Source organism: Puma concolor, chromosome C2, assembly GCF_028749965.1.
Source record: "Puma concolor isolate L17-30 chromosome C2, mPumCon1.1.hap2, whole genome shotgun sequence".
In the NCBI taxonomy this organism is placed as follows: Eukaryota; Metazoa; Chordata; class Mammalia; order Carnivora; family Felidae; genus Puma; species Puma concolor.
Window position 1 is genome coordinate 9498556 of NC_141675.1, and position 18955 is coordinate 9517510.

Sequence of the window (18955 nt, forward strand, 5' to 3'; positions counted from 1 at the left end):
TGCAAGATTGGTTCCTATTCCTCCTCTGGGTCACCTCCTTAGATAGATCCTCCCTGACCGATCAATCTATCATAAATTCTCCTATCATTCTACTTCTCGTGCCTTTTCTTCTAACCTGCGTCACAAACTAATTGAATGTGCAGGTGTATCATGTTATCTGACTCTTCTGGACCGGAAGGTCTGTAGGGCCAAGACTTTAACTTTTTTGTTCACTATCCAATACCTGGGGCATGCACATGCATGCGTGCACACACACACACACACACACACACACACACACACACACAATGTTGAAAATACCCACCCTCAAGTTCTTCTCTAAAACTGCTTTTGAGGAGAACCCAAGCCAACAAAGCTAGCATTTTAATTATTTTGTCAGGTCATTTTCTGTATTTCCATCTTGGGTCCCGGCTGTATTTTGGGTTTCTAAAGGGCAGGCATCAGATATTCTTTTTTGTATTTTCCCACAGCTACTTATTCAGGGCCTGGCAAATATCAGCGTAGATACGTTGATTTTGATTTGATTTGACAGAAGAAAAGAATACAGTGGCTTTTTGCGCCCCAAGGGAGGCCAGAATCACTTCTGGTGTAGAGACCTCTGCCTAATGCTGGATAAGGCTGGGACCTGCCAGGGCAATTAGTATTTTCTCTTCCGTATACTCATCCAGCCTCTCTCCCAGGTCCCTGTACCCTTGACTTCCAGAAGCAGCAGGTCACAAGCTGCTGAAGTAGCACAGGGCCCACAGCTGGGGGCTCAGTCAAGGGGCCCTGCCTGCCACCTGCTCCCTCCAGGCTGGAAGTGACAGAGGGAAACCAGCCCGGCCTCCTCAGGGGTGGGATGCCCATGTCTGTCATCTGGTGCTGGAAACAGGATGTCAGGACCCTATGCCCACAAGGCCAGAGTCAGGGACTCAAAATGAATGAACGGATGACTTTAAAATTTGGCACCCCGCTTGACTGAATCTCATGGATATAGAGAGTGACAGGCAGCTGGTAAAGGTGCAAAGAGCAGTGGACATATTCGGCAGGCAAGGGTTGTAGTTATGGGTCTACCACTAATTTGATGCTCCTCTGGTCATGTACCACTTTTCTGCCCACAGTTTCCTGAAAATGAGAAGGTTGGACCAGATGATCTCAAAGATTCCCCAGCTCTAGTGTTCTTAAGTTACAGAACTGGAAGGAACCTGATCCATCATTTATACTTCAAATAGTCTTTTTTTTTTTTCCCTTAAAAAAACCTCACTGTTGGTAACAGCCCTATGTCTACTCTAAACCCGCAAGGAGACAGTGCCAGTACATTTGCTCTTACATATTCCCAGGCAGCTTTGTTTATCGATGTACCAACCTGACAGATATGTGGTCATTTCTTTTGTAACTGAAATTTTTATTGTGATCATTGTAGAATCACATTTAGTCGTAAGAAATAATACACTTCACCCAGTTTCCCCAATGATCACGTTTTGGAAAACCTTAATATGTTATTACAACTAGGATATTGACAAGGATATAATCCACCTACCTTATTCAGATTTCCCCAGTTTTACTTGTACTAATTTAAGTGTGTATAAGTTCTACATAAATTGGATCACCGGTTCTAAAACCACAAAGAAGGATCTCTTGTGTTGCCCTTCTACATACCTTGCCTTCCTCCTGGCCCACCTCATCCCCTATTTGGTTTCTCAAAAATCTTTTTATTTGGAAATATTTCAAATGTGCAGAAGTGCTTTAGTACACTCTGTACCCAGATTCACCGATTGTTAATATTTTCCACCATTTACTCTACCATTTTTCCTATCAATGTGTTTTTTTCTGAATCACTTGAAGGTTAAATTGCACACATCATGTCTGCACAACACTTCAGTGTGTATTTCTTTTCATTTTTTTTGATGTTTGTTTATTTTTGAAGGAGAGAGAGACAGAGTGTGAGCATGGGAGGGGGGCAGAGAGAGAAGGAGACACAGAATCCAAAGCGGATCCAGGCTCTGAGCTGTCAGCACAGAGCCAGACACGGGGCTTGAACCGGTAAACCACGGGATCATGACCTGAGCCCAAGTCAGAGGCCCACCTGACTGAGCCACCCAGGTGCCCCCTCAGTGTGTATTTCTAAGAAGAGGGATATTCTTCTGCAGGACCATAGGACAAGTTGTCAACAGCAGCAAATTTAACATTGATCCAATACTTTAATCTATCAGGATTCCAACTTTGTCCATTGAAATATCCTTTATAGCATTTCCTTTCCTTACACATTACATTAAGGATCACATTAAGCTGTCACGACTTTTTAGCAACCTTAAATCTGGAACATTTCCAAGCCTTCTTTTGTCTTTTACCATGTTGACATGTTTGAAGAATACAGCCCCTACCTGCCCCTTTTTAATAGATGTTCCTCATTTGGGGTTGGTCTAAGGTGTCATCATCAGATTCAGGTTGTTGGTTCTCCCTGGAATACCGCACAGGTGATGTGTTCTGAGGACATGATCTCCGTCTGCTCTCATTGGTGATGTTAATTTTTTTTTTCAACGTTTTTATTTATTTTTGGGACAGAGAGAGACAGAGCATGAACGGGGGAGGGGCAGAGAGAGAGGGAGACACAGAATCGGAAACAGGCTCCAGGCTCCGAGCCACCAGCCCAGAGCCCGACGCGGGGCTCGAACCCACGGACCGCGAGATCGTGACCTGGGTGAAGTCGGACGCTTAACCGACTGCGCCACCCAGGTGCCCCGGTGATGTTAATTTTGACCACCTGGTGAAGGAAGATGTTGCCCACCTGCTCCTTTGTGAATAGTTCCCCCTTGCTGTTATAAGCCTCAACCATCTATATGGAGAGACATGTTAAGCCAAGGAAATATCTGTTCCCCAGTAAAATCCGCTCTACCGTTAGCATCCATTGATGATTCTTGCCTGAACCAGTCTTCACCGCACCCTTCAAATCCTCTACGAGTATTTGAAACCAGGTTTTCTATGCTTCAGCTTCCTTGCGTCTTTGGTTCTGGTCAGAATCCTCTCTGTGTCTTCCCAATGTCCTCTACGACCTTTGGGCAAAGAGTGGGCCGAATTAGTAGACTCAGCGGTCTCAACTGGAAATGAGCTAATGTGGGTTGTTCCGCGTTAAACTGTCCACCAGCGATTTGCATAGTACAGTGGCTTGTGAACACTTCCTGTATCCTTTTCGGATTCCGCCCGCCACCCCCGCCGCCCCCCCTGCTTCGGTGGCATTTTGTTGAGACTGCCATCAACAACTCCCGTGCCCCTGTCCCCTGGCTCTGCCCTCCCCCTGTTGAAGCCTCAGGGTTGCTTCCCTAGGAGACTGCCCGACCTGCAGAAACGCCACGCCTGGACTTCCATTGCTTTGGCGGCAAACTGCACGCGCGAGTCCCGTGCTCCCCTTAGATTGACCCTAGACGGACAATAAGCGCGCAAGTGATAGAAAAAGCGCGCGGGGAACGGTAGGATAGCTTTTCCCCACCCAGGTATTCCGCTGGGTACCTCTCCGAGCCCAGCCGCAAAGGGCAAGGCGCAGGGCAGGCCTAGGGCCGCGGCCGCAGGGCAAAGGGGCGCGGCTGGCGGCAGCCGGAGCGCGATCCCCCGGGCGAGGATCCTGGAGGGCGGCCCGCAGGTGGCGGCGCGGGCCGGCGGGCGGGGCGGTGGAAGGGGAGGGCTCGGCGCGCGTCCGGCGGTGACGGCAGCGCGGAGGGGAGGTGCGAACCGCCCGCCCGCCCGCTCGGGAGCCATGGCGAGAGGCCGCGCCGCGGCGCCCGCATCAGTGCCCGCGTCTGCAGCAGCGCCCCCGCCCGCCGCCCCGGGGCCCACCCCGCCGCCGTCCCCGCGCGCCCCGAGCCCGTGACGCCCGCGCGCCTCGAGCCAGGCGCCCCCCCCCTCCCCCCGGAGAGGGGCTGCGCGCGGGAGGGAGCGCGGGGCAGCCGAGCACCCCGACGACCCCCGCGCCCCGGAATCCCGGACCCCGAGCCCGCGAGCGCCAAGTCGGCGGCGGGCAGCAGGGGGAGGGGGCGCCGAAACCGAGCCCCGCCGCGTGCACCCCGGTGCCGCCCGGCCGGCTGCTGCGGAGGGAACCGGAGCCGCCGGGCGGCGGGGGGCCCGGCCGGGGACAACGGGGAGGAGGAGGTGGCGGCCCGCAGAGCCGAGCTCTCGGGTAGCCCCGCGCGGGAGGCCCCCGGGACCGCGCCGGCTACGGGGCCGCGCTCCGAGCGCAGCTCGCAGGTAAGACCCGGGTCCGCGCGTCCAGCTGGGGTGGGGGCGGGGGGGAGGAGGGACACGGGTGTTCGGGGAGTGTGGGCCCGTGCTGCGGTGGCGGGAGCGGGTGGGCTCCGGGGCCCTGAGGGGCAGTACCCCTCTGGCATTGACCACACCTGAGGGAGGCCTTCGTGGGGCCCAAAAAGGTGCCCACAGGGCATGGTGGCGGTCACACCGCGTGGCCTGGATTCCGCGCTCCGGCACTCTTGAGATGACAGTGAGGCGACCTTCAGAGAGCCCCGAGCTGAGCCCGGCCAGAGCGCGAGCAGCACCCCGGTCCCCACTCAGCCGCAAAACTTAACGTAAATTACATCTTCTGAGTGGGTCCGGGACCGGACGGGTGGCTTTTAGGACCCTTCCTTTCCATTCTGAGTTAACAAGTTCACTTCTGTCACTGTTTGGACCTGAGTTTTTAAATCCTTTTTGAATCTACCAGGTCAGCGTCTTGCAGGTAAAAACAAACGTAACGAAATGTAGTTTTTTTCTTTTGTGGAGTTGTGTTTAGGGAAGCACAAGTGAAAAGCCCAGCTGCTCCTAGAGCTGGCGCTGGTTGCGCACTCCCGGTTCAGCCCGCGTTTTAAACCCTTCCCTGTACTTGCTCAGAAACACATCAGCGTTCACTTTGAGCACTTCCGAAGTACGAGTGTTTAGGCCTCTGATTTTTTTTTTTTTTAAGTTGCTTTCTGATATTCTCCACCAGAACTTAATTGCTTCAAACAAATGTGTGAACATCGTCAGTGTTGTCTGCAAGTCTGTAGGCAGAATGAGTCCCCTTTCCTGGAGCATCGTTTGTTTATCTGTGGCAGGGAGTGACAGACTGGGTCCTTTTCAGTTTCCAATTACAAGACCAGCTGAGACTGAGCCTTGCTCAGCTCTGAGCACTCTGCGAAGGGGAGGGTCTCCCCAGTTCCAGTGGAGGATGATAGGCAAGCCGTCTTGCTGGCAATTTGAGTTGGACCTGGAGTGACAGCATCTCTCTCTCTCTCTCTCTCTCTCTCTCTCTCTCTCTCTCAGTTCGGAAAGTGTGCCCTTTGATCTCTGACCACAGCTTTATCACAGAGGTGCCCAGACAAGCGTAGGCTGAGCCTCCTGGAGAGCTGAGCAGGGCTCAGGGGTAATGAGCTGGGTTAGAAAGCCCATGTCCGTGTACAGCAGGTTTGACAAGAGTTGGGTCTCACCTTGGCCCCAGTGTGAACTGGTTCCTGTTTGACTCCCCAGGGGCCTGTGAGATTTGGTTACCCAAGCTCTTCCTGGAGGGTGTCTCTACCCTGGCTGTGTGGCTGGTGCTCCTAAAAGGACCAGGCCTCTGAATGGGAAACCTGGATTCAAATTCCAGCCCCTCTCTCTTTACTGGCTTTGTGACTTTGGGCCCTGATTTAACCTCTCTGACCCGGCTTTCCCCCTCTCTGGGGTTGCCTGCCTCCCCGCAACAAACATGCATTGGATTGTTCCAGGGATTACAGAGTGTTTTCAATAAAGTGTTTGTAAAAGTTTGACTACACGACATGGGAGGTTTTCAGGTCTCCTTGCAACATGATTAGGGATGTGACTGGTAACCCTTTTCAGCACTAACAGGGATAATAAAGCAGATATTACAATACTAATTATCATCTTTCTTATGGGTTTACCGGGAAGGTCAAATCAGATCATTGAAAAGGGCTCTGAAACTAGAGCAATATTTCTATTGCAAGGAGTTCCTAAGCCATCAGTTTCCAAACCAACAGCACCTATGTCTCCATCTGATGTGGACTCTCTTTTAGTCGTTGCTTTCTACGCCCCTGCCTCTGACCTTGCACACAGAAGGTCTCTAATTGTTAGGTGACTTTTTTTTTTTTCCTATTAAAGTTTTATTTATTTTTGAGAGAGAGTGTGAGCGGGGGAGGGACAGAGAGGGAGACACAGAATCTGAAACAGGCTCCAGGTTCTGAGCTGTCAGCACAGAGCCTGACACGGGGCTCAAACTCAGGAACCGTGAGCTTGTGACCTGAGCCGAAGTCGGACGCTTAAGCAACTGAGCCACACAGGCGCCCTGTTAGGTGACTCTTGAGTTGACCATCTCCTGTATGTTCTTAGATGTTATTTTATGGTCTTGAGAGAGTGTCTTTTGTCTACAGACACACTGCTGAATGGGGCTTCTGGTTCCTCCCCACATTGTTTTCCTTCTTTTGAACAAGTATTACCTATTCTGAACAAGTATTACCTATTCTGACTTGCCTTCTTATTAGGTGTATCCAAATGGAGGCCATCTGCCGTGTTGAAAAATTCAAAGTTTTAGTGGAGAGACAGTAACTAATAGCATACGTGTAAATCTGGATGCCTCCAAGCTATGTATAATACCAATGATGTGCAGCTGCTTAAAGAGATGCTTTGGCATGTGTTTTATGAAGGGACATGTGGCTTTATTATTCATTGAGAAGCTCATTTAATTACATGTTTGTTAGTAGTGCACCCGAGGCAGAAGAGGGTGGAACACAGGTGGAAGGCGAGCTCTTGACATCCTTGTTTGGGCTTCTGGTCCTGCATTTGAGGAAAGGCTGCTCCCAGCCTCACCTGGTTAGTGGGAAGAGGGCTGTAACTCTCTTTGAAGACTAACGAATAGCAGTGACTTTTTTTTTTTAAGTTTATTTCTTTATTTTGAGAGAGAGAGAGGGAAAGAGAATCCCAAGCAGGCTTTGCACCATCAGTGGAGAGCCCGACGCAGTGCTCGAACCCACAGACTGCCAGATCATAACCCGAGCTGAAATCAAGAGTTGGACGCTTAACCGGCTGAGCCACCCAGGCGCCCCGTGGCAGTGACTTCTAGTGACCACTCACAAGCCTTGGGAATCTTTTGGCCTCAGTGTCTCAAGCTGTGAAATGAGTTATATCGATATTTCTGAAGCTTGCCCCGTAACCTTCAGGGCAAAGAACTCTGGAAAGAGGGATACGGGAGGTGCAGCCCGAGGTTTCTGGCACATTTCAGTGAATTTTTCAATGTGAGTTCAGTGATTCCTTTAATGGAGAATAGGATGCAGGATTCATCTGTTTTAATGTAAAAGATGCTTTAAATTGCTGCCTTGAGTCAAAAAGTACTTGAGGACGATGCACTTTTTCTCCCCCGAGGCTCTGGGGGGCTTCTCTGCGGCATGTGTACCCCAGTTTGAGAATCTTGGAGCTGGATTATTTCTAGCGGCTTTGCTAGTTCCGGGCTTTATGATATGCTAGGACTGTTAAAAGCAGAAGGTAATCTCCTCCCCAGAGGACATGGATTTTATAGTAATAGCTGAAAAGGATGCTCTAGTATTGAAGGGAGGTAGGTGTATTATTGACTTAACCACCAGAGTATAAATTATCTGGATTTGAATGTTAAGGAAGACCATACTCTGGGTTTACAGGGGACTTTGAAATCTTTTTTTTCTCCCCCCAAAATTTGTTGAAGATAACTGTGAACCTGTGGATCAAGTGATTTGACTTTTTCTGAAAAGTATTCCTTGTATCATACCATTCAGAACACTTCATTCTTTACTGCACTCCTCCTTAATGATTAGACTTAGTTACTAGACAGTGAGATTGTCTTTTTTTAAGTTTATTTGTTTATTTTGAGAGACAGTGTGCATGGGAGGGGGAGAGAGGCAGAGACGGAGAGAAAATCCCAAGCAGGCTCTGCGCTGATGTGGGGCTCTATCTCACAAACCATGAGATCATGACCTAAGCTGAAATCAAGAGTCAGACACTTAACTGACTGAGCCACCCAGGCACCCTGATAGTGAGATTATTATGATTAAAAGCTGCTGTCTCCTGGATTACGTTCACACAGGTTAGCTATTGGCAGGTCCTACATTGGCTTCCGTAGACGCAGGTTTGTATATGTCACTTAAAATGGGTATTGATTAGAACCAGGGTCAGGATTTTGATTTTCCTTCTCTAGGTTTGGGGAGGAAAAAGCATCTATGCACATGGAGAACCCTGGGATTTTCAAAGTTCTCCGTCACTTCTTCTGGTTGTTTTGGTAAAATCAAAAAGTCCTTCCAGGCAGTTCTTTAACATCAAGAGCCTATGCTGCGGGCCTGGGGTTTTATGATAGGAGCATTCTGCGAGCTCTCACTATTTAAGTTTTGCAAAAAGTTGAGAAGGTGTGATCTAGTATAGCCTTGCCTCCTTTTATTCTCCTTATCAAATAATTTCCAGTTGGGGATGTGGTCAAACAACAATAGTCTCCCTAGAGTGTTACAGTAGGTTTGGGTTCACTTATGTTATTGAATCATGAATTTGAACCCAAGGAAGCAGGTGAGCAATGAGGGCAGTCGTAGTTCAATCCTTGAAGTTGCCGGAAGACCTTTGGGAAACTGTGTAGGGAAAGAATTTCATTGAGACTCTTTATGCCTAAGGGGACCGAGAGTCCAGATTTATGGTGGGACCACTGGGCCGTGGCCTGGGTGGAGGAGGGCGATGTCCAAGAGAGGGGGATCCTGACTGTTGCCGGTCGTGCGTCTCCCTTGGTCCCCGCTGTCCTGGTCCCAGCTGGTTGCAGAAGCATAAGGCGTCACGACGCAGCCCATGGCAGGTGGGCCTCCAGTGCCAACCAGCATCGCCTGGGCGCCCTGCACACCTACAGAGACCCACACGCAGCCCCAGACCTGCTAAATCTGAATCTGCATTTTATTTATTTAATTTTTTTTAATGTTTATTTATTTTTGACAGAGAGAGAGAGAGAGAGAGAGAAAGAGAAACAGAGCATGAGTGGGGGAGGGGCAGAGAAAGAGACGCAGAATCTGAAGCAGGCTCCAGGCTCTGAGCTGTCAGCGCAGAGTCCGACGCGGGGCCCGAACTCACGTGAGATCACGCGAGACCATGACCTGAGCCGAGGTTGGACGCTTAACCGACTGAGCCACCCAGGCGCCCCTGAACCTGCATTTTAAACACATCTCTGGGTCGTACTGATGCTCAGAGACCTCTTTCCCTTTTTGGGGTTCCCCAGAATGTTCTTCCCATGGGCACAAGGCCAGACTTGGCATATGTTGGGAAGAACAAGTGGCCAGCACATCAAGTCCCCTGCGCACCGAGGGGCGCTGGGGCTCAGAGCTGGGTTCAACCTCTTGCCCGCCCCTGAAAGGACAGGGGTGGGGGCTTCTCAGAAGAGATCACCGAGCCTGTTCCCTCCCCAGCGCCCACCTCTTCCCTTCAGCTGCGGGCAGTGACGTGTAAAATGGGAAGACCCAGGCAGGGAAGGGACGCACGGTCGCCTCTCGATCAGCAGTGAGGAGAAGCAGTCCAAAACGTGGCCATTTACCCCCCTTCCTGCCGCAGCACACGCCTGAAACTTGGGGTGATGTTTCGAGTTCTGAAAAATGTGCCAGAGCAGCAGTTCTCCCTAAGTGCTAGCCGTGTAGTTGGGAGAGTCTATCAGACGCTCACCTCCTCTTTGTTGTGCCAGGTCACCGGACATTACTAGACAGAGTGGCAGAGTGGAAGCCAGACAGAAGGTGGGTGGGTCTGACCCCAGCCTATAGGTAACCTTCCTCGCCCTCTCTTCTCCCCTCCCGCTTTCCCAGCAGCTTTCCCAGCAGCGACAGAGTTCTCGGCCTAGGGTGCCTCTTCCGTGACCTCACGTAGGGGGGATGGGCGCAGGGAAAGCGCCTTTGCAGAATTCTTCTTTTCTTGCCCCAGACCCCAGTCTGAGAGATGAAATACCTAATGTGTCGGCCCTCTTCTATGTCGTTTTAAAAAGTTGTGGCGAAATATACATAACAAAAATTCACCACTGTAGCCATTTCCCAGTGGGCAGTTTCATGGCATTAAATACGTTCACACGGTGGTGCAGGTAGCACATTCGTCTATCCCCCCTGTGTACCCACTAAACACTAACTCCCAGTTCCCTTGTCCCTCCAGTGTCGGGTGACCACCGTTCTCCTTTCTGTCTCTGTGAGTCTCCAGGTACCTCGTATAAGAGGAATCATATGGTTTGCTGTTTTCTATCCGGCTTTTCTCACTTAGCATAATGTCTTCGAGGTCCATCCATGTTGTAGCATGTACCAGAGCGTCTTAACTTTTTCAGGCCGAATAATATTCCATTGTGTGTACGTGTCACATTTTATTTATCCATTCATCCATCTTTGGACGCTTAGGTTGCTTCAACCTTTTGGCCATGGTGAATAATGCATCTATGAACATGGGTGTACAAATACCTGTTTGAGTCTTGATTAACCTTCTTTTGGGTGGGTACCCACAAGTGGAATTGCTGGATCCAGTGGTAATTCTAGGTTTCGTTTTTGAGGAAGCACCATACCTTTTCTTCTTGATGGCTGGATCATTTTTTTTTGTCCTACCAGGAAAGCACAAGTGTTCCAATTTCTCTACGTCCTCACCAACACTTGTTATTTTCAGTTTTGGTTTTGTTTTTTACTTTTCTTTCTTTCTTTCTTTCTTTCTTTCTTTCTTTCTTTCTTTCTTTCTTTCTTTCTTTCTTTTTTATAATAGTCATCCAAATGGATGTGATGTGGTTATTTCTTTTCGTTAGTTTGTTTTGTTGTTGTTTTTTTTTGGTTGTTTCTTTTGAGTCACTTTTCTCTATTCTGTTATTCTCTCCCCACTAGCCACAGTTTTTGCCCAGCTTTGAGCTTGGGGAATGCCTGAAAAGCAGAACTCTTGCTTCAGTCCTTGCTCCTAATTACCGTCTAACTCTGTGGGCATCGCATTGAATTTTACTTAGTAAGTGTGCTGGCACTCAGATTACTAAGGCTTCTAGAAGCTGCTGTCTGTGAGTGGATGATCTTTCCTTCCATTCTTCTCTCTCCTTTTTAATTTTGAATGGAAATTGGTGTGTTTGAGTTGGGGGAACAAGGTGGACAGCAGTAGAAAGCCAACTCAGTAAGGCAGGACATCACATTTTGCGATTCTGAGTCCAGAGTTCTAAGAATAAATTTTGTTTGCCTGTTGGACCTTGCCTTCGAGTGGCAGGTGTTTGTTTGGTGGTCTGACATCTGCAGGGGTCTGGCAGCACGGTTGTAACGTCAGGGCCACGTTCTTGTCGTTTAAAAGAGTGGTCCAAAAATGTGGGCCTTGCGCGCATTGCAGAATTTCAAACCTTGGAAGGAAATTGGAGGTTTAAACTAAAGCGACAGGCAGATTCTTGTCGTGTTACATAGTTGGCATTGGTCAGCTTTGTGCCAGGGAATTAAAAACACCAAAAAAACAAACAAAAAAACCAAACCTATGATTCAGGAATAGCAGTGTAATGGTTTTGAGGAAAGGTGGGAAGAAGGAAAATGAGCAATTTGGTACATGTGTGAGTCATTGGTGCCGTGTGAGTGTTCCCAGTTGGACGCAGACTTTCTGAGACCATTGGTTCACTGGCTTTTGCAGGAGAGAAGAGAACAGTGGCATCCACACGGCGGGTATTTCATTGCAACCTTTGCATCCAGAATATGTTTTAAATGCTGAATACTGTGGGAATTGTACAGTGGTGTTTTATGGACTTGGGGGTGGGGGGAGTAGCTTTATTTCTGTTCATTTCTTAAAAAAAAAAAATCCTCCGGGCTTAATAATTTGGATAAACTGATACTATTGATACGTTTGAAGCCATGTTTTTTTTTTTTCCCCTTTAAGATTGGTGCTTTTTCAGGGTTAGGTGTGTTGAACCTGGCAAAAAAAACCCAAAAAACAAAAAAAAACCCCTCCTGTTTATGGCAGCCAGTTTCTGAATCATTAACTTGTATGGTAACCTCATAGGGTTATTAAAGGGATTACATGAGTCAATACGTGTGCTCGGCTCATAGTAAATATTTTGTGTTAGGCATTATTGTTGTTGTTGAACTCCTTATGATCTGTTCAGCCACACATAATTTCATAGCACACACTCTGTGCCATGCCCCAAGGGTTCGTGTTGGCTTTCATCTTTATGGTACTGACAGGGATGGTCCCCATGACCTAAGGCAGTGGTGTGGGCTGTGGGTTTTGCTCACCTGACCATTAACTTCCCTCCTTTGGCTTTGAGGAGAAACGGTTCACCTCCAAGGATCCCAAGGCATCAGAGAAATCACTTTGGACTCGATAGTTGGACACAAATATCAAGACGTTTCAAAGGTCTCTTGTGGAAGAGGTGTAGTTTGGTATTAAATGTTTTGAGAAAATATCTATCTGGGGAAACAAAATTCTTAATACCGTAACAGTAGATAAAAGGTATGACAAGCAAATCACTGGGAAAATAGACTAAGCTTTTGACTGATGCGGTAGGTGTGTGGATACGGTACTTGGAAGGAAGGAAAATAGTTTGTGTTAAGAGATTACAAGAGGAATGCCGTAGCAACTATTGGATGTTAACTTGAAAAACTTTTAGCTAAGTCTCTTGATCCTAGAAATGATATTCCTATGGAAGGGAACAAAGAGAATAAAGAGGAGAGTTTGGTTATTTCATCATCAGACTTTTATCCTTTTTGGTAATCCTTTGTATACTGACGGAAGAGGCAGCGTGGCGGAGAACCTCAGCAAGACCACGTGTGACCCTTCCCCTCGCAGACTCAGAAGTTGCACGCGCATTTGTTGAGCAGGGCAGAGCAGGGATGTAGACGTTGCGAAGAGAAGGCCCATAGTGGGGCGCGGTGTCACGGGGCTGGCTTCACTCCGTGAATGTGCCCAGGCGGGTGTGTGGTCTCAGGCTCTCAGGCCTTATCTGCCACCGGAGTGACAGACCCGTGCTGAAGCTCTGGCTTGGCTACAGGTGAGAGAGGGTCGTGACTTCAACTGGGCAGTAGGTGAGCGGTAGTGTGGATGGACAGAAATGGATTCCTTTGGGTGGCCTTGAGGAGCTACGGCTTGCCATGTCTTTGAAGAGATGGTGGGAGGGTTAGGGAGGTCAAGGATGAGGCTGAGATTTTTGAATTGGGTTAACTCCATTGTGATAACTCAGTTGCGCAGGGGTTAGGACTTGCAGGATCCTGTTTTGAGCGTGCTTGGAGTTTGATGTGCTTTGGAGGTTCCCTAGCGAAGGTGTTTAAGGCAGTGGAATGTCTGGGTCTGAGGCTTGGAAGAGAGATCTGGGTGTGAGGTGAGGGCTTGGGGGCCATCCCCGTGTAGATGGTAGTAATGTCACGTGGAGAAGAACTCCCAGAGGTCGAGCAGGAGGAGACCAGAAGTGCACGGGGAGGGAGTGTTCTGGCAGCGATGAGTGGGGTTCATGGGGTCACTCTGCTGTGGGGGGCCAAGTAAGATAACAGCTAAAATCTTCTTTGGGTTTGTTTCTACTTAGTTGGTATGACAAGATCTGTAGAGTTGTATCAGAGGGGATGCTGGCCTAGCCTTGGAAATAACTTACAGTATGTTGATTACAAGGATTCTTGTGTTCATGAACATTTGCAGGTTTCATTGCCAAGCATCACGTACGCTTGTTTCATGGGTGTCCATGTTTTATGAATTCTCGTAATTTGCGAGCTCTGAATTTGAGATTTTGCCGCACTTTCTTGTGATTCCTACACATTTAACTCGAGGTTTTATAGTGTGTATTGTTGGAGCTATAGAATCACGGTAAAATTGGAGGGAATTAGAAATTGCTTGCTTGAACAAAGATAACTTCTGCAGCTCCGCCACAGTGGAAAAAATATGCAGTCTGACAATACTAACCGCTGGTGAGGATGTGGGACAAGTGGAAGTCTCACACGCTACATACAAAGAACGACCACTTGGAAAATTGACAATATTGGGGCACCTGGGTGGCTCGGCTGTTTGAGCATCTGGCTCTTGGTTTCAGCTCAGGTCATGATCTCATGGTTCGTGAGCTTGAGCCCCGCGTCGGGCTCCATACTGACAGTGTGGAGTGTGCTTGGGATTCTCCCTCCGTCTCTTTCTCTCCCTTCCGCCTCCCCCCGTCCCTCCCCTGTGCACGCAGCACACTCTGTCTTTCTCTCTCAAAATAAATAAACTTAAAAAAAAATGTCAATATTTACTAAAGCTGACCATATCCATTATGACTCAAAGATTCACTCCTGGGCATATACTTAACAGAAATGCATGCTGTCTTCTTGGTTAATAGCAGCTTTACTCATGTTAGCTCCAAACTGGAAAAAACCCAAATGTCTATTCCCTAGTGACTGTAAAAACAAATCATGGTTTATCCATATAATGGAATACTACTCAGCATTAAAAAAGAATGAAATACGAATACCTGCAATAAATAGATGAATCTTACAGACAAAATGTTGAGCCCAGGAGACCAGAAATACAAGTATACTCTATAGGATTCCATTTTCAGGAAGTTCAAAAGCCGGCAAAACTATCCTGGAATAAGGATCAGAAGAATGGTGGTTACCTACAAGGAGGCATTGACCGTGCAAGGTGGATAGGCACATAAGAATTAATGACCCTGCATGTGTAAGACAAATTAAAGGTTCTAGTTAATTTGGCAACTATTAGATTTTAACGCAACGTGATGTAACATAGTTCCACAGAATTTACCAGTGCCTTAACCTGTGGTTTTCATCCCATTGCCCCCACCCCCTTGGTGCATACACATACACCCCTAGTAGATGGTCCTCAAGGCAGCTGTTCCTCAGTCTTTAGGGTAGCTAATGAAGCATGGGTGTTTAGTGTTTCTTCTTTGGTTCACACAGGGTGTATTATCATGGTGGCCCAGGGTCAGATGTAGGGTGAAATGATAGAGGCACTTGCCTACGGTACAAAATTTAAGTCATCAAGACAAATAATATTTTATGGGGTGCCTGGGTGGCTCAGTCGCTTCAGCGTCTGACTTCGACTCAAGACATGATCTCGTAGTTGGTGAGTTCAAGCCCCACGTGGGACTCCGTGCTGACAGCTCGGAAGCTTGGAGCTTGGAGCCCGGAGGCTGCTTCTGATTCTATGTCTCCTTGTCTCTCTGCCCCTCCCCTGCTCGTGCATTGGCTCTCGCGCGCGCTCTCTCTCTCTCTCTCTCAAAAATAAGCATTAAAAAATAAAATAAAAATATTTTAGTGCAGTGTCTCTAAAAAAAAAAGCACAAAGAAATCTGTGATGAACAAAATACCGACATTTGCAATAAAGGCAGAATCAGTATTACTGATTTTTTCCCCTTATGCTCCCACATGGCTTGAAGGGCACTGTCTTGGGCCCAAAGATGGAGCAGGACAGCGTGAGGCTTGAGAACCAGAGTTCTTGGCCTGGACGTCCTGCCTCAAAAGAGTGAAAAGTGAAAGGGCAGGTTAGTAAAGACAGAATGGCAGTTGAATCTGCTAATGCTTTTTGTGTTTTGTGAATGGAAGCAACTGTGTTGTGTCTTACAAGGATTCTTCTCAGCGTATTCAACATTCTGAGAAGGGAATAACGTACAAAGGCACTTATGGTGGTCCTTCACATACTGTGATCGTTCTTTTAAGTTTTTGTGGATTTTGTAGTGGTAATAGCAAGAGTGGCTTGATACTGAATTAAAATAGGAAGTTGTCTCTGACCCTCCCCCGTTCATGCTCTGTCTCTCTCGGTCTCAAAAAAGTAAATAAAGGTTAAGAAAAAAAAATTAAAATAGGAAGTTGTCAAGGCTTAGATAACTGTTTCATGGCGTTAACAAGATGTAAAACACTGTCTTTTAGTGCGCAACAGTGTTTAATAGTAGAGAAGAATTCATGGTTGCCCCCCTTTTAGCTAGTCCTGTGGTTGCTATTGATAAAATTACCTGGTAAGCAGGGTAGAATCTAGTGATTTGCTAGCCTCTGGACTGCATGTTTACAGACACATCCTTGCTATTGTATGTTACCAAGCGTGGTTTCTGAAATGTGGCCTTCTTTTTGTCTTTTTCTGGTGAATAAGTCCCATGTATCATGTCCATTTGGCTCCTCTTTGTGGCCAGGATGTGTCGCCTGGACTGAGAGAGAGAGAGAGAGAGAGAGGTCCCAGATTTTTTAGCTCCTCTTACAATTGCTATGGATACGATATCCGTGCCAACTGGAGTCTCCTGTCTGTCCTGTTCCAATAGGCTTCCCCTTAGAGGCTGAAATGCTTGCCCTTCCTGATGCTAAGTATAGGTTGTTCAGCGTATTAGAGGACTTTTAAAAGTGTACTATATGGGAATTAATTCCAAAAAGTTATTATACCAGAGAGGGGTAAAGCTTCCCAGCCCTTTAAAACCTCACTTCTTTGTTCACATCCTCCCCAGCCCCTTTCCAGTTTTGCTGTGCATGGTCTTCTCCTAGCAACACGCAGTGGTCAGTGGGAAAGTCAAGCTGGCTGAGAGCCTCCCCACCAGAGACTGTCCTCTCCAGCCACCAGGGCTCCTGGTGGAGCCCCTACCCTGTACCCTGGCAGCAAGGCACACCTGGTGGCATACTGGCCTTTCCTTGTATCTGCAAAAGTTTTTCGTTAGGAGTTCCATTGCTTTAATAAATCCTGGGTCATTCAGATCTGTTCTTTCCTCTTGAGTTAGTTTTGGTTAAGTTCCGCATTTCAAGGAATTTGCCTGTTTCATCCAAGCGGTTGATTTATTGGCATAACAATTATCCTTTTAATGTCTGGAAGGTTTGTAGTGGTGCCCTACCTTTTATTTCTGAGCTGTGCCTTTTGTGTTCAGAACGCCGCTGTTCGCCGCTGTTCAAAGGAGCTGTTGGATCAGAGTAACTCAGCTCTGGAAAGTGGGTGGGGGTGGTGGTTTTGGGGGAGGGAGGGGGGTGGGTGGAGGAAATAAAGCCTGGAGGAGGGAGGGCAGAGTGGCGGGGACTGGCCGTTGTTGGACGCCGCCTCTCTGGGGAGGAGCTGCTGGGGGAGAGCGGTCACGTGGGCGGTGAGCTCATTAGGCTGGGGACACCAGCTGTGCTATTATTAGGGCTTTTAAAGTCCGTGGCAGATGTTCTTAGGCGGAGCTCCAGCCTTGTTCACTTCCCACATATGGCATAATACAGTACATGGAAAAGGAACGCCTCGGTAACTGATAGCTTTTCCATGAAACACATCACTCCTTTTTCCCGCGAACTTTTCCCTCCTCTCTCTCTCTCTCTCTCCCCGTGTCGTTTGCTCTCTCCGTTGTTCCTTGCCTTTTTCTTTCTCTGTGTTGTCAGTTTCTTGTCTCTTTTTCCCGCTTTGTCTCTTTCTCTGTTTCTCTGCCGTTTGCTGTCTTTCTCTCCCTCCCTCCCTCCCTCTCTCTCTCTCTCTCTCTCTTTCTCTCTCTGTTTCTGTCTCTCCCTGTTTCTATTTCTGTGCTGTTCCCACTCCCCCCAGCCCTCTCTCAGTCCCTCCCTCCTAAGACTTCCTTCTTCCCTCCTTTGAGGCTCTCTTATTTAACCCCGTGTGGGACTAGGAAAGGACAGAGTGGCTCGTGGAGAAAGTTTGCCCATTTTAGGTTAAAAGTGAGCCTCGGCGTTTCGTAGAAAGTGTAAGGAGTGCAGGTAAGTCCGAGGGTGATCGAACACTGGAGATTGTCTGGTCAAGAGCCTGTTCTAAGTGGCACGGTTAGCTTGCTGCTCTCTCCGCTCCTGGGGCGCGGCAGTGGCTCTAAGGCCCCTGCAACGGGACAGACCGAGGAGCTGGCCAGGGCACTGGTTGTTTCCGTGCATTTTTGCACACAGTTTGTGCGTTGTTGTTTGGCCGCTGACCTCTCCTGCCACCATTGTCCTGGGACTCACCGACCAACTTTTATCAGTAAGCTTCCACGCGGCCCTTCCCTTGCCCCTCATTTTTATAGTAATGCATCTCAGCTGGGAAACACGAGGTAGAGTCCGTATCAAATTGACTTAAATTTTTGTTCTGGGGGCACTGAATCTCTGCAGGGAATGTGCTGTTAAGTGATAGGACCTCAGTGTATATTTTTAAAGCTTAAAGCTTCATTATAGAAGTGTCCTAGTGTTTATTTTAAACTGCTGATGTTTGAAATATTTGACTTTTGTAGCTATGACCCAAATTGATATTTTAATTTCAAAAATAATGAAATAACACGTGTATTAGCGTCATATCTTACTCTGTCAGAAATAGATTTCAAGAAGAGCTGCTGTTTTTCCCCGAAGGGAAGTAAATACAACTATTTTAGAAATAATACTTCATTGGATTTTACCAATTATTTTGTTGTTTTAAAAAAAGGTATTAACAACAACAACAAAAGCCCAAACCCAAACAATAGCATGAGATCTGCACGAGAAGAGAGATACTGAACTAGACTTGATTATTCTTACTGATTTCTCTGCTCATTCAGAGATTGGGAAAGAAAGCCAAGCATGGCCTGTTTTCATTTTCCCTAACTTTATCTGAAGAACGGGAATATTAAAGTAAGAAGTCTTTTCCCATGGTGGCCGCCCCAGCTCTTACAGACTGGTAGGGGCAGGTGCTGTGGCTCCAGGCTGTGGGGGTGACAATGACATGTGTGTGTGCCTCATGGCAGTGTATTTGCTGAGCAGCTTATGCGTATCCCAGAAACATTGGTTCTGATTTCGTAGGTCTTCAGCAGGTAAGCGTCTGCTTTGGTTGTGGTCAGTGCCTTCTAGGCAGGATGAGGAGCTGGAGATCTGGTTAGAAGAGTGAAGGGAAGTGTGTGTTGAGTGGGCCAGGCGTTGAGGTATGACTGTAACCTAGACAGCCCAGGTCTGGGGGCTGGTGAGAGAGGCGCCATCGAGTAGCAGGTGTAGGCTGTAATGCCAGGTAGTGACTATGGGCCATAGGGAGGGAAGGGTGATGGAGGCTGGAGGGGCCACGAAGGCGTGCTTAGGGAGGTTATGGGTGAGCAGAGACCCCAAAATAGGGAGGGGGATGAGCCATGGGAAAACAT

General features: G+C 48.0%; 1 protein-coding gene across 1 annotated transcript in view; it reads left to right on the forward strand.

Annotated features, from left to right (window-relative positions):
* The first annotated feature begins 966 nt into the window (after nucleotides 1–966).
* LOC147577079 (uncharacterized) overlaps nucleotides 967–18955 on the forward strand; it is a 73987-nt gene continuing 55998 nt past the window's right edge. The window contains exons 1-2 of the mRNA XM_086676243.1: nucleotides 967–1028; nucleotides 3546–4218. Coding sequence (XP_086532369.1) covers nucleotides 967–1028; nucleotides 3546–4218 — 735 coding nt within the window. The remainder of the gene's footprint in view (nucleotides 1029–3545; nucleotides 4219–18955) is intronic.